The sequence below is a fragment of the Osmerus mordax genome, chromosome 5 (genome assembly GCF_038355195.1).
Source record: "Osmerus mordax isolate fOsmMor3 chromosome 5, fOsmMor3.pri, whole genome shotgun sequence".
Taxonomy (NCBI): domain Eukaryota; kingdom Metazoa; phylum Chordata; class Actinopteri; order Osmeriformes; family Osmeridae; genus Osmerus; species Osmerus mordax.
In genome coordinates, this window is record NC_090054.1 from 20,064,266 (window position 1) to 20,077,605 (window position 13,340).

The window sequence follows — 13,340 nt, forward strand, 5'->3', positions numbered from 1 at the left end:
TTCGTATTTTCATTTCAGATTTCTTAATCTCAAGTCAGTAAAGCTGCACAAACACCTTGTAACTACCTGGATACAGCAAGGATCAACAACATCACCATGATGTATATTGTTTAATGTTTAATTTATATGGTGAGTTAGCTGGGAAATCAGACCTTAACAGTTCAAGACTGTCAAACAGACATGGAAAGAGATGAGGAAGGTGATAGATAGGTGCCCTTGCACTTTTTATCCAGACACAATCAAATATGGTTTAAACAACGCCATATTGAAACAATTCAAACCGGTATTTCTTCTTAGCCTACACCACTGAGCGGTGAAAGACGTTATAATATGGTATTCGTTTTTTCTTTACATTATGTACATCGGTTTCGTCAACAGAGGATGAAATATCACTTTATAGGGATATAACTGAACGCGGAGGGATTTTGAAGCGCCATCTGATCATTCAGTCTACTCAGTATGTCCGACATTTATTATTTAAGTATTTTGGAATTCTTATTTATAGGATGTAACACAGTTACAACGAGTTGTTGCTGTGTGTCACTACATAATAACATACTTATTTTATAAATGTGGAGTGAAGTAGGGTGGTTGTAGATATCCGTTGTGCATAAAGGGATGCAGAAGCCCTCCTGTGGACGATAGGGGAACTGCACCCGTCGAATGGAAAATTATATTACCAGAACTGAAGGATGGAAAAGTCTGGTAACTGGCAGGATTCGACCCACAGGTTACTGGACTTGGGCTGACACTGATTATAGAGTTTGAGACGGGCTGCATAGTGCTGTCTGCGCCTGGGTTCTGCTTTTTCCACTTGGTTCTTCGGTTCTGGAACCAAATCTTAACCTGGGTTTCGGTTAGACTGAGGGAGAGCGCCAGGTTGAGTCTTTCGCACACGGACAGATATCGCGTGGCGCGGAATTTGTTCTCCAGAGCTACCAGTTGTTCATAAGTGAACGCTGTCCTGGCTCGCCGCGGCTTGGCGCTGCCGTGGTCAGAGCGCCGCCGCTTGTGAGAAGGGTCAGGTGATACTGGGTTAACGGCTCCGGTGCCACCGCTTTCCTCATCGTCCAGATCTTCTGTAAGACAAGGCGCTGGGTCATTCGTGGGACCTTCTGAAAGTGTACAGTCGTTGGCAGCCTGGCGCGTGGCATCCGTTGCTGAGTCCGTCTGCGTTTCTTCCTCTGCTAACATAAAGAATCAACATTGTAGTTAAAGGAATGCAGCTGAAAGACTTTAAGCTAGGATACATGCAAAACTATTGATATTTTGTGTACTCTCAGGTTAGTCTGAGTGTGGTGCTGAAAGGACAGCTCCATTCACGTTTTGACAAAACGAAGAATTTACAGGTGCTTGCCTCACAGGTCCTATGAAAATATAGGCCAATGTACAAGTTGAAGAACAACTGTAAACTCCTGTTGATTAAAATCACCAGGCCTTAGGGGTGGAACGAAGCAAGAGCGCAGGGGCACTGGGATGGCTTGGTCTCTAATCCTAAATGATTTATAAATCACAAATCGTCTCAAATGTCATGTAGCGGAAAGAAATCCCGTCTAAATCCAGCTCCACTATCTGCCCGTGACGTGCTAATGGAGTTTCATATTTGTCTCAGGATCGATAAATGTCATCTATTTAAAGGGAGGTTTTAATCGAACGATATTTAGGATCAGACATGGAAGGGGTTTGAAGTTTGTACCTGCAAGGTGCTGGAGGGAGATATGCAGGATGCAGTAATGGGATATCGATCAAAGCGCGCGGAGGCATCCTCAATGGGACGATTTAAACAATTATCTGGCCTGCCTGTCCCAATGCCAATCACACTCGCTGGCTGTGAGAGCAAGCCTTTTGTGGCTTCTTAAAAGGAAACGCAGCCTTGGAAAGTACAGGAAGGTCATATAGAGATGACATAAATCTGATCTCTCTGTTGGTCATTGCAGTTTTGGAATGTTTAGGCTGACTAGGTTCAATGCGATGCAAATACTGTAGCCTAAAGTGTCTTTTTTTGGTTAACCTCAAATCTACATATTAGTTACGGATGCTATTAGTAAATTCCTATGCTGTAGAGTGTGCATAAATTAAATATCAAATGGATAGCCAAACACGTTAATGATAAATTAGCATTCCAAGTGGACGAAAAACATCCCCTCTTACATAACAATAACAGAAGAAAGTTTCATTCATAATTTATATTTTAGCATAATCCTATCCTCCATACCTGTTTTCACGCGCTCCACCGTCAGTTCTCCACCTGAGCCACCGTCCGCTTTCAAACTTGCGTCTTCTGCATTTGGTGACCAAAACTTCTCTTTGGCAGCGCCTATCCTTTTGCTATTGAATTTTTGTGGATCCAATATATCAATGATGGAAAACGAAATCCTATGTGCGGACATTCTCACTCCAGACTCCTTGGAATCCAGCATCCTAGCTGAAATACCTCCAAAGCGGGAATGGAAGACGATGGAGATCACTCGCATGCGCCTTTACGCATTTAGAAGGCACTTGACATACTTTCCTACTGCTTTTATGCTTTCAATGAACCGCCGGTGCAATAAGAGTCTGCTCGTATACTGTTCCACCTCGGATTCTCTGTTTTCCTAGTGACGGTCGATGACTAAAGAGAGCGGTCTTTAAAGCGTCTGTCCGTTCCGCTCCATTCGAAGGGACGCGGTTTTTCGTGACCACGTGACAAAAGTACAATTTAAGCGTTTAACACGACCTCCTAATTGGGCGTAAGCGTTGATGACGGTCACTATTATTAAATTAATCCGACTTGTTAAAATAAGCGACAAATGTTGCTCTCATCTCGAAAATATAAACGAATTTGTACTCGTCCTCTTCAGTTTGTTAAAACGCATTCTGTCATGAGCTAGTTACACCACTTTGTGATACGAACACGGACATGTTTTAGGCTGTTATTTTCTCACATGTAAATTTATGTTCGAATCAGTCGATCAATTCTTCAGTCTATGGGATTAGAAGTCAATGTGAGACGACATAGGATTGTTTAAGACCATGATGGTTAAGCAGAGTTGAGCCGGTGAAAGCAGTGCCGGATCGATATTTCCAGCAGGTGTCCAACACTGATAAAAGTGACCAGCTGTAAGTTACAGACTGTCAGGCTGAAAGAAGCTAATCACGTTTCCTTTCAATTTCTTTAGCTTGATTGATTTACTCCGTGCTCACGTGGGCCTACTGTATAAAAAAAATGCACAGAATAAAAATTCAACTTCCAATCTTTTTATTTGGAAATACGTTTAAAAAAAAAAAAAAATACACTAGAGGATATCTCCTCAGTTGTTTACATACACAATCAGTTATATGGAAAATCTTTCTTAAAAATATGTATGAGTGTGTATGTGTACATGTGTGCACATGCATTATGTGTGTGTCCCAAGGTCTTCCATTGGGGATGTGAGGGAGACAGAAGGCTCATAACCCTCCTTCACAGTGGCTCCTGAAGAGAGGGGTGCTAGTATCAAGTTTACACACTATTGGTAAGTAAGTAACTAAGTAGGGAGTCAGGTGGCTGAGCGGTTAGGGAATCGGGCTAGTAATCTGAAGGTTGCCAGTTCGTTTCCTGGCCGTGCCAAATGACGTTGTGTCCTTGGGCAAGGCACTTCACCCTACTTGTCTCGGGGGAATGTCTCTGTACTTACTGTAAGTCGCTCTGGATAAGAGCGTCTGCTAAATGACTAAATGTAAATGTAAGTAAGACTTTATTTATATAGCACTTTTCATACAAGAATTGCAGCTCAAAGTGCTTTACATAAAATCAACAAAAACAATAATACAAGTGTTGATCTAAAAACAAAACAAACTAGCCGCACTCTATCTGCGGTCTCTCGAATCCGTCTTAGATCCGAGCTGCCACTTGCAGTTTCTATTAAAACAGTCTCCCAAATCCTTCCACATCCTCCATTTCCTCCCCACTTCTAAGTTACTTTACAACTGAGGGCGATTTAGCCTCTTCAAGGCTGTTTCATTGCTGTCTGTCCCAGTCCGGTGGCCTGGCGTGATCCAGTGTGGCAGCGTGGTCAAACATTTGTAGAACCCTTCCCTACTGGGGACCTTGTTTGTCTACATTAGCATGTGTAAGGCACTCTCATGGCAGTTACTCTGCAGACTCCATATGAATGAAACGCTGCACGGTGGAGGGTTTACCACTTCCTGCGAAAGAGCCCTGTGGCCGGACATCTGCTTTAGCCTCGTCTGGAGGACAATAGGCTGCCCCGTAGACAAAGAGACCCCAGGTAGACATCAGAGAACAGGGGGAGCAGGCCTCTCTGGGTCCTCGGACGGCAGAACCAGAGATCAGAGGAGGGGTGCATGGCCAGAGCTCCTGGGGGGGGGGGGGGGGCAGGGGGCACACTTCCCTCCAGGACTCCCCTCCTGGGGCCCCAGAGATAATAAAGTAATTCCATCTCCAGGGAGGCTGCTCCCGTGTCTGCTAAATGTCGGATAATTTGTCTAATGGCTGAAGTCTCATTGTGAGGTGGGCTTCCATTCAGAGTGCTCCATGTCTGTCTGAGGCAGTCCTGCCTCTCTACACAGGAGGTCAAACAACGGATTGGTTAGATACGGAAACCAAGAGCACTTCTGTTGTCAGACGGGTATTTGGTTCCTGTATAGCAGGCGCAGGTCTCCAACCGCATCGCTTTGAACTGAGCTCGACCTCACCGTGTCGGTACGGCATCGTGACTGACAGCGTCCCTCAGTCTCATTTACCCCCACCCCCCCACCTCCCATGCCTCTCTCCCAACCCCTTCACCATCCAGTCAACCCTTTTTACAAATCACCCCCAACTTCACACATCTGCTGGGTGTCAGCATCTGCCAGAGGCACTCACCCGTCGCCACGGTAATGAAAACTCTCATTACCCAGAACCCAACAGGTACGCGGGCGGGCAGGCAGGCAGGCCGTTAGGACAATTACTGGGCACCGCCACTGACCTTGTAGTCTCGGGCACACACACACACACACACACAGTGCAGGTCACCAAAACTGAAAGTAGCACCCATCGTTAGGGGCACCGAGGGGAGAAGGGTGGAGAAGATGGAACCACACATCCAGCAGGGTGGAAAGGATGGAACCACACATCCAGCAGGGTGGAGAAGATGGAAGCACATCCAGCAGGGGTGGAGAATATGGAAGCACATCCAGCAGGGTGGAGAAGATGGAACCACACATCCAGCAGGGGTGGAGAAGATGGAAGCACATCCAGCAGGGGTGGAGAAGATGGAACCACACATCCAGCAGGGTGGAGAAGATGGAACCACACATCCAGCAGTGTGGAGAAGATGGAACCACACATCCAGCAGGGTGGAGAAGATGGAAGCACATCCAGCAGGGTGGATAAGATGCAACCACACATCCAGCAGGGGTGGAGAAGATGGAAGCACATCCAGCAGGGTGGAGAAGATGGAAGCACACATCCAGCAGGGCGGATCTTCAGCCCTCAGGGAGACGCTGACAAAGTGGGTCAGACATCTTAATAAGTAACAAGTTGTTTCCAAACATTCTCCAAGAGAGATGTAGGAAAAGGGCTGGCGTCATTCAGTCCCCATCTGTGTTTACATTCGCCCTGAGGAGCAGTCGTGAAGCGGGGCAGAAGACCCCCATTAGTATTAGCCTCCCGTCCGTCTCAGAAAGCAGACGCATGCATACCGTTCCCGGGCTTCTCCCGCCCCTCAGCGCGGCCCAGAGGACATCCAGCTCCTCCGACGATCGATAGCAACCCCCCAGCTTAGGTGTGTGATAACCCCCAGCTCTCAACTCCTCTCAGATCAGGTCAGCGCGCCCACCAGTCCAAGCTACAACCGTCGGAAGGGTTCCAGGGTTGCGTCGAAGCCGTGTGTTCCCCAACAGGCCTCCATTGTCACACTCCGGGAGAGCCTCCACCCTGGTTTCTCCTGACGGAGGCCTGTAATTGCACTCTGAGGCATCTGTGCCTGGCGTACTGTCACTCAACGCTAGCATTGATTAGCCATTGTTCTGAGAAGGTCACATCATAATTCATTAACAGTAATTACCCCCTTGGTGCCACCTGCACTCCGTCACACGATTGGCCCGTTAAATTACGAGCAACCATCACACCGGCGCGCCCCGCTATGAAGACGCATCCGCCGCGTAAAAGCAAGAGCTATTAGTTACATTATTTAAATGGACCCGTTTAAACCTGGGGAGCTGTCTTTATGAAGGGCAATTAGGCACTAACCATAATTGATAATTCGTACTAATTACAATTAGGAAATATAAATAGTGTGGATGGGATTAATCATCGTTTTGGTGCGGGGGGCGGGGGTGGGGGGTGGAGGGAGAGCGGTGAGTGAAGCAAAGAGGTGAATGATGTGTTATTCATCTCCATCTAGTGTGGATACAGATTGTGTTTGTCCCTTTATATTTCAGCATTGACCATTATCTCTGCCTGGTTTCTGTGTCCTTGCCAACAACAGACCACAGCGCACTCTACCCAGTCAGCTACAACATTCAGCTCCAGACTGTGTACTCAAAGCTGGTCACGTCACATAAAGCAACTACTGAATAACTAAGATGTACAGGGTTAAGGCTGTTTCTACATTTACATTTAGTCATTTAGCAGACGCTCTTATCCAGAGCGACTTACAGTAAGTACAGGGACATTCCCCCTGAGGCAAGTAGGGTGAAGTGCCTTGCCCAAGGACACAACGTCAGTTTGCATGACGGGAATCGAACTGGCAACCTTCGGATTACTAGCCCGCTTCCCTCACCGCTCAGCCACCTGACCTCCTTTCTCTGTGTGTTTTGATGTAAGATGTGTTTCGGTAGAAGGCGTGTTTTGGTGTACAGTGTGTTTTGAGAGATGGTGTGGACTTGTAATTCTCTGTCCTGGTTAGTGTATCATGGAGCCAGTTCCATGTCTGGTCTTGCTGGGATTGCAGCCACACACTGGTCTGCTCAGTAAACTCCTGTGATTGACTGTTGGCCCAGATTAGTTGCCGTGGAGATGTGCTCCCACAGTTTACTCACCAAGTGTCATCTATGTCATCAGTCATTTGGGCCGGGGGTCAAAGTTCTAATGAGTTCTCTGCCCCTGACCCAGGTGTTCTCTAAAGGTCAATGTATTTGACCTTTACACTTGGCGGCTGCCTTACCGAGGCACGTGCCTCTAACACAACATGAAGGGCCTTCGCCCTGAAGCAGGAAGCTCATTTATACGACCCGCATGCCTTACAGAAGACACAGACAAACAGTATCGATATCCCTGTTCTCTCTTTGTTGTCAGGCGGGACAGAAGTCTAATTTAAATACAAATACCATGTCAGGGTGGCTGTGCAGACAGACGCATTGAGACGACCAGCCATGTCCCACTGGTAAGTACACACGCATGTGATGCCTGGGAAGGTTTATTGCTTCATTCAGAAGGGGTTTGAATGAGTCATTGTTGTTCTTAAGGTGGTGCGTGTGTGTTTGTGTGGGCCTTTGGAGGGAACACAGCCACTGAATGCTTAATTCTCTCTGTCGTGTGCCTCAGTGGGTGTCTCTCTCTCTTTTTCTTTCTTCTCTTTCATGTTTCTCTTTCCCACTCACTCTACCTTTCCCTTACTCATCTCCCTCTCTGTCTTTCTTTTCATCTTCTTTCTCTCTCTCCTCTCTCTACCTCTTTCTTTCCCTCTCTCTCTCTTCTCTCTACCTCTCTCTTTCCCTCTCTCTCTCTTCTCTTCCTCTCTTTCTTCTCTTCCTCTTTCCCTCTTTTTCTTTTCTCTACTTCTACTCAGTTTTTCTATCTTTCCCTCCCTCCCTCCCTCCCTCCCTCCCTCCCTCCCTCCCTCCCTCCCTCCCTCCCTCCCTCCCTCCCTCTCTCTCTCTCTCTCTCTCTCTCTCTCTCTCTCATTGAGAACAAGTAGCACAAATAAACGGTATCAAATATTTATCTTGCAGTGTGTCGTATTTCATGCAACATTAAGGTAAACGCTACGTCAGATCTGAAGGAGTGTGTACCGTTGTGAATGTTCTGTATCAGCTTGTTCTTCTCTCTGGCCCACAGTGGGATCCTGTGCTGGCCAGCCCCCACTGCTAGCAGTGCTGTAATTGCTACACTGAGCGCTGGATCAGTGAAGCTGATCTAATCAATACAGTCCTCATCAGCCATTTCCCCTGATGATTCGCCCTCATTTCTCCCCTAATTGTTCTTTTTCATCAAAAAAGGTGTGTGTTTGTGTGCATGTGTTGGTGTGTGTGTCTCTCAAAAGACTGCAGAAGCTTGCTCCTGGAACTTTGCAAGCAACCAACTGAGAGAACATTTAGCCTCCGAGCTAGCCTGTGACCTCAGCGGTGCAATGGATTACTGAGGCCTTCCACTCGACAGGGGAGTCAGGTGGCTGAGCGGTGAGGGAATCGGGCTAGTAATCCGAAGGTTGCCAGTTCGATTCCCGGTCAAGTCAACTGACGTTGTGTCCTTGGGCAAGGCACTTCACCCTACTTGCCTCGGGGGAATGTCCCTGTACTTACTGTAAGTCGCTCTGGATAAGAGCGTCTGCTAAATGACTAAATGTAAATGTAAATGTGACATGAGACATTCAGCTGAGGATGAAACACAGACAGGGGAATCATCCCTCACGGATGAACAAGGGGGCGCTCTTCATCCACTTCATCCAAACACGCCTGGAACCCTGTGAACGTTGTTGTGGAAATTCTTGAGTGCCTGCATGTTTTGTCAATGAATAACATCACAGCCACACATTCATGAAGCAGTTGTTTATCCTAAACATTCACAGTCCTGAGAGGGAAACGCCCTTCACCCCATCCTCCCAGTAAGGGGAGACCAGAGTTCCGGGTCCACCCTCTAACCTCCACCTTCTAACCACCTTCACCCTCTACCCTCCACCCTCTAACCTCCTCCACCCTCTAACCTCCACCACTCTCTAACCTCCACCCTCTAACCTCCACCACCCTCTAACCTCCTCCACTCTCTAACCTCCACCCTCTAACCTCCTCCACCCTCTAACCTCCACCCTCTAACCTCCACCACCCTCTAACCTCCTCCACCCTCTAACCTCCTCCACCCTCTAACCTCCACCCTCTAACCTCCTCCACCCTCTAACCTCCACCCTCTAACCACCTCCACCCTCTAACCTCCTCCACCCTCTAACCTCCACCCTCTAACCTCCTCCACCCTCTAACCTCCACCCTCTAACCTCCTCCACCCTCTAACCTCCTCCACCCTCTAACCTCTACCCACCTCCACCCTCTAACCACCTCAACCCTCTAACCTCCACCCTCTAACCACCTCCACCCTCTAACCTCCTCCACCCTCTAACCTCCACCCTCTAACCACCTCCACCCTCTAACCTCCACCCTCTACCCACCTCCACCCTCTACCCACCTCCACCCTCTAACCACCTCCACCCTCTAACCTCCACCCTCTAACCTCCACCCTCTACCCACCTCCACCCTCTAACCTCCACCCTCTACCCACCTCCACCCTCTAACCACCTCCACCCTCTAACCTCCACCCTAACCTTCACTTTCTGCCTCCTCTGCTTCCTGGTCCATGACTCCCTCAAAACCCCCTGGAAATGATTGGGGTGTAATTACTCCTCCTTTAGCCATTATTGCCCTTCACTGCTTGTAAATCTCCCCCCCCCCCCTCATCTCTGGATCCCTGGGGGGGATGGGCTGGCTCGCTCCATATGCCTCCCCTAACCCTGCAGGACTGGGGTCTCCAGGTGCCCTGTGGAGTGTCCCTTATGGAAGCAAATTACTGACAATGTTTTGAATTTTTCAAAGGCATTGAATACTTAATATTGGAATTTAAACACCACCGTTCAGGTTGCTTGAATTCGAACGGTAATTCAAAATTCATCCCGGATGTTGCAATCTGATTTTTTTCGGATCTAATCTTTTTGGCTCAAATTTTTGGGATCTAAATTTCACCATTCGAATTGAGCAGCCTGAATTTTCAATTAAAAACATGATGTCACTGATATGCTTCCATGGAGAACAGAGAAGCCTAAACAGAGTAGATTAAAGCAGATCCGAGTAAAATAGTCATAATAAAGTACTCATCAATGATGCAACTATTTTTATTGTATTTGTGAAAATATTTTTTCAACCATTAGAAACTTTTTTTTGAAGCGCCTAAAAAAACTTTTCAACTTTTCGAAACCTTTTTTGTTTAACCTTTTATAAGAAACTATTTTGTCAACCTTTCAATTATTTTTTTTATTTTTATATATTTTTGGTGTGTGTTTGTGTGATCTGAATTGAGAGTCAGTGATGCAGTCTTCAGCCTCCACCTGTATTAACACTTCCCTAACTCTGACCATTCAACGACACCCTGCACCAAGGTGAACAGGGTCGTCAAGTCACCTCTCTAAATCTCTCCCTCTCTGGGACGGACGTCCCCCCCCCCCCCCCCCCTCTAGATCTGTCTCCCAATGGCAAAGTTGTCAATCCACCAATCACGACACTGACAAGCACAGGAGTCATTTTACCATTGGGGAACAAGATGTTATAGGCTTATCATTAATGTACGCCTGGCACAATGTCATTACAATAAATACAGCCTTGATGAATCTGTCTATCCTGGCCAGGTTCAGCTTGTCTTCCACGGGTTTGTGACTTATGAGACCTTTAGCTCGCTGAGTTAGAGCCGCGTATTGAGAAAATTAGATTCCAGTTGTTTAAGAGCCTGGCCACTCATCTCCTCAGTAAACTCCCATCCATCGCAGTGAGGAGGAGTTTATCGACAGATCCCATTACCAAAGTCTTCACGTTTACGACTTCATCCATAAATACACACCGAATCCAATCCTCGGCCCAGGATGATGGAGGTACGGAGGACGAAGAAATCATCTTCGGAGTGCCGTTTGACGGTTCAGCGCTCTCGGTGTTCCACCTTTCTTCTTGTCTCACCCTCTCTCTATTCGTTGCACACAAACACTTTTTGCGTCATTATAATTTATGAGTCATTAACTCAGATTATTTTAGAGAACATAGATTTGTTTTCCTGCATTTTCACTTGTTTTCATTCGTTTTTTCTTATTACAGTAGGCTAATCAACAACGCGCACATTGAAATACATACTTCGGTATGAACTCTCTGATATTGCTGACTGTCTGCTGATAACTGTGATGATCAGACAAGACCCATTGTTGAGTGATAAGATCAGTGGACAGTTGAGGTTGTCTTTTAAACTCAGTCAACAGAGCACATGACTCTTGATTACATCGCCATCGCCATCTACCTGTGTGGCTGACAACAAACAGCGGTAAACGGCTGCTAGACTACTTAATACACTACTCCACTGTTTTCTCTTTAAAATATTATATGATTCATATAGGGTGTATTTAGGATCGACCACTGACTTGCTTTGAAATAATCAAACAGTGACATATCTTCCATAAATATGTATGTCATTTAGTTTAAATGGTTCCATCCCTATTTAGGGGGAGAGTCAATGGTAAATAATCATAACACACTTTGTAATACCTAGAGCACGTGCCACGTGCTCAAATTACAGATGAGAAGTGAATAAACCCATCTCAGAAAACGTTAATCAGTTTGTGTTCGTTTTTTCCCCCTAACCGCTTAGGCTTCACAGAAGAAACAGAAGAAATGGCGCCATCGTGTGGTCAGGAAGCACCATAACCACGTCTATTTACGGCACATCCAAACTAATACCACAACCTTCGTGTGCGTCAGGTAACTTTGGCTTTTTCTCAGCACACCAATCCTTTCCATGCAGTGCTACACACTCAATCGGAATGGCAAATACAAGTGGTAGCTTGCGTGAACACATGAGTGTTTGTGTGCGTCCGTGTGTGTGCATGTGTGCTGTGATGGTGCTAGTTTGGATGTCTTCCCCAGCACAGTGTGCTCCTGTGAGCCAAACATTGTGCAACGTTGTGAAATAATTACTGGTTATGAAAACACAGCATGACTACTGCTTAATAAAGGTTATAACGAGGGTGGCCAAAAGGCCTTTCAAAAAGAGACTTAAGTCTTGCTAAATTACTCTAAAGAATGCAAGATAAATCACTGAAGTTGCTAAATAAAAAAATCTCCAACTCTCTCTCTCTCTCTCTCTCCCTTGTTTTCTTGCCTCTACCTTTTTACACTGTCTTTCTCACCTTTTAACCTGCTGTTCTGTTAACCATTCTCAGGGATCCACGGTCCATTTGAGGAGGCGTTACACAGTTTAGAATCAGAATCAGAATCAGAATCAGAAAGGGATTTATTCGCCATGAAAGTTTGCACAGACAAGGAATTTGCTTTGGCAGGAAGGTGCATACAATAAACATATACCTAAAATTTAAATATGTGGACTAACTATACTAAGGGTACATAAACTAGCAGTACTAAGTGGGATAAATATAAGTTGCCGTAAATTACAATATAAAAATACAAAAATACAAATATTACAAAAAATACAAAAGGGCTAGGGAAGGTCAAGCTAACTGCCAGGAACTTTCCAGGTGACAGACACACTCTCAACCCCGATTTCAACAAACAGAGCCTCCGAACTTTGTGTCCCCACCAACCAGCTGCTGTTCTGACGCTCCAGACTAATCTACAAGCTAATCTACACCTCCTCCTCCGGCTCTGCTTGTGTTCAGAGAGGGGAATATTTGAGTAAGAGTTAGTTCCAAGCAGCTGCTGGGGAGCGAGGAGGGGGAGGGGGGGGGGGGGCTTCTATTGTGTTGGAAACTCATCACAACTCTCATTACTTTTTGTCTGTGTATGTCAGAGATTTCCTGTTGTGGTTCAGGACAGGCACAGCACTGTTTGAGTTGAGGGTTATGGTTGGAATTCAGTTGTGTGATGTTTCTATAGGAGATGTAGGGGTTTGTGTGTCTCTCGTGCTTAGTCACTCCTCAACACACACACACACACACACGGAAATGTGCAGGTACACTGTACACACAAGCACACAGATTGAGAGAGAGAGAGAGAGAGAGAGAGAGAGAGAGAGAGAGAGAGAGAGACAGACACACAGCAGCCAAAGCTGTCAATGAAAAAGTCAAATTGACAAGTCTTTCTTTTGTAGCTCTGTCTAGGTGGGGCTAATTGGTGTAGCATTTCCTAAATAATGTAGCCAGACTGTGAACCTCCTGAGGGCTCATGGGTAATTACCTTTCTGAAACACGCCAGTTTTTTTCAATAAAATACGGGAGCAAGTCCTGAGGACTAATGATGCCTGAGGTGGAAGGGAAACAAACCACTGGTGCTGACCACACTTCCTGTGTGGCCGTGAATCACAATGATGTCACCACCCAGACCCAGGGATTGGGAGGGCGCCGCGGGCCGACAGCCTGGGCTGCCTGAATGTGTCACATGGTCTAGCAGGGAACTGAATGTGT

At 46.4% G+C, this 13,340-nt stretch overlaps 1 protein-coding gene across 1 annotated transcript; it reads right to left on the minus strand.

Moving 5' to 3' along the window:
- Window positions 1–564: 564 nt before the first annotated feature.
- nkx1.2la (NK1 transcription factor related 2-like,a) lies at window positions 565–2,420 on the minus strand. Its single transcript, XM_067236976.1, has 2 exons — window positions 2,216–2,420; window positions 565–1,184 (listed from the first exon to the last, which is right to left on the minus strand). The coding sequence occupies exons 1-2, from the start codon at window positions 2,418–2,420 to the stop codon at window positions 565–567; spliced, it is 825 nt and encodes a 274-aa protein (XP_067093077.1).
- Window positions 2,421–13,340: the final 10,920 nt, after the last annotated feature.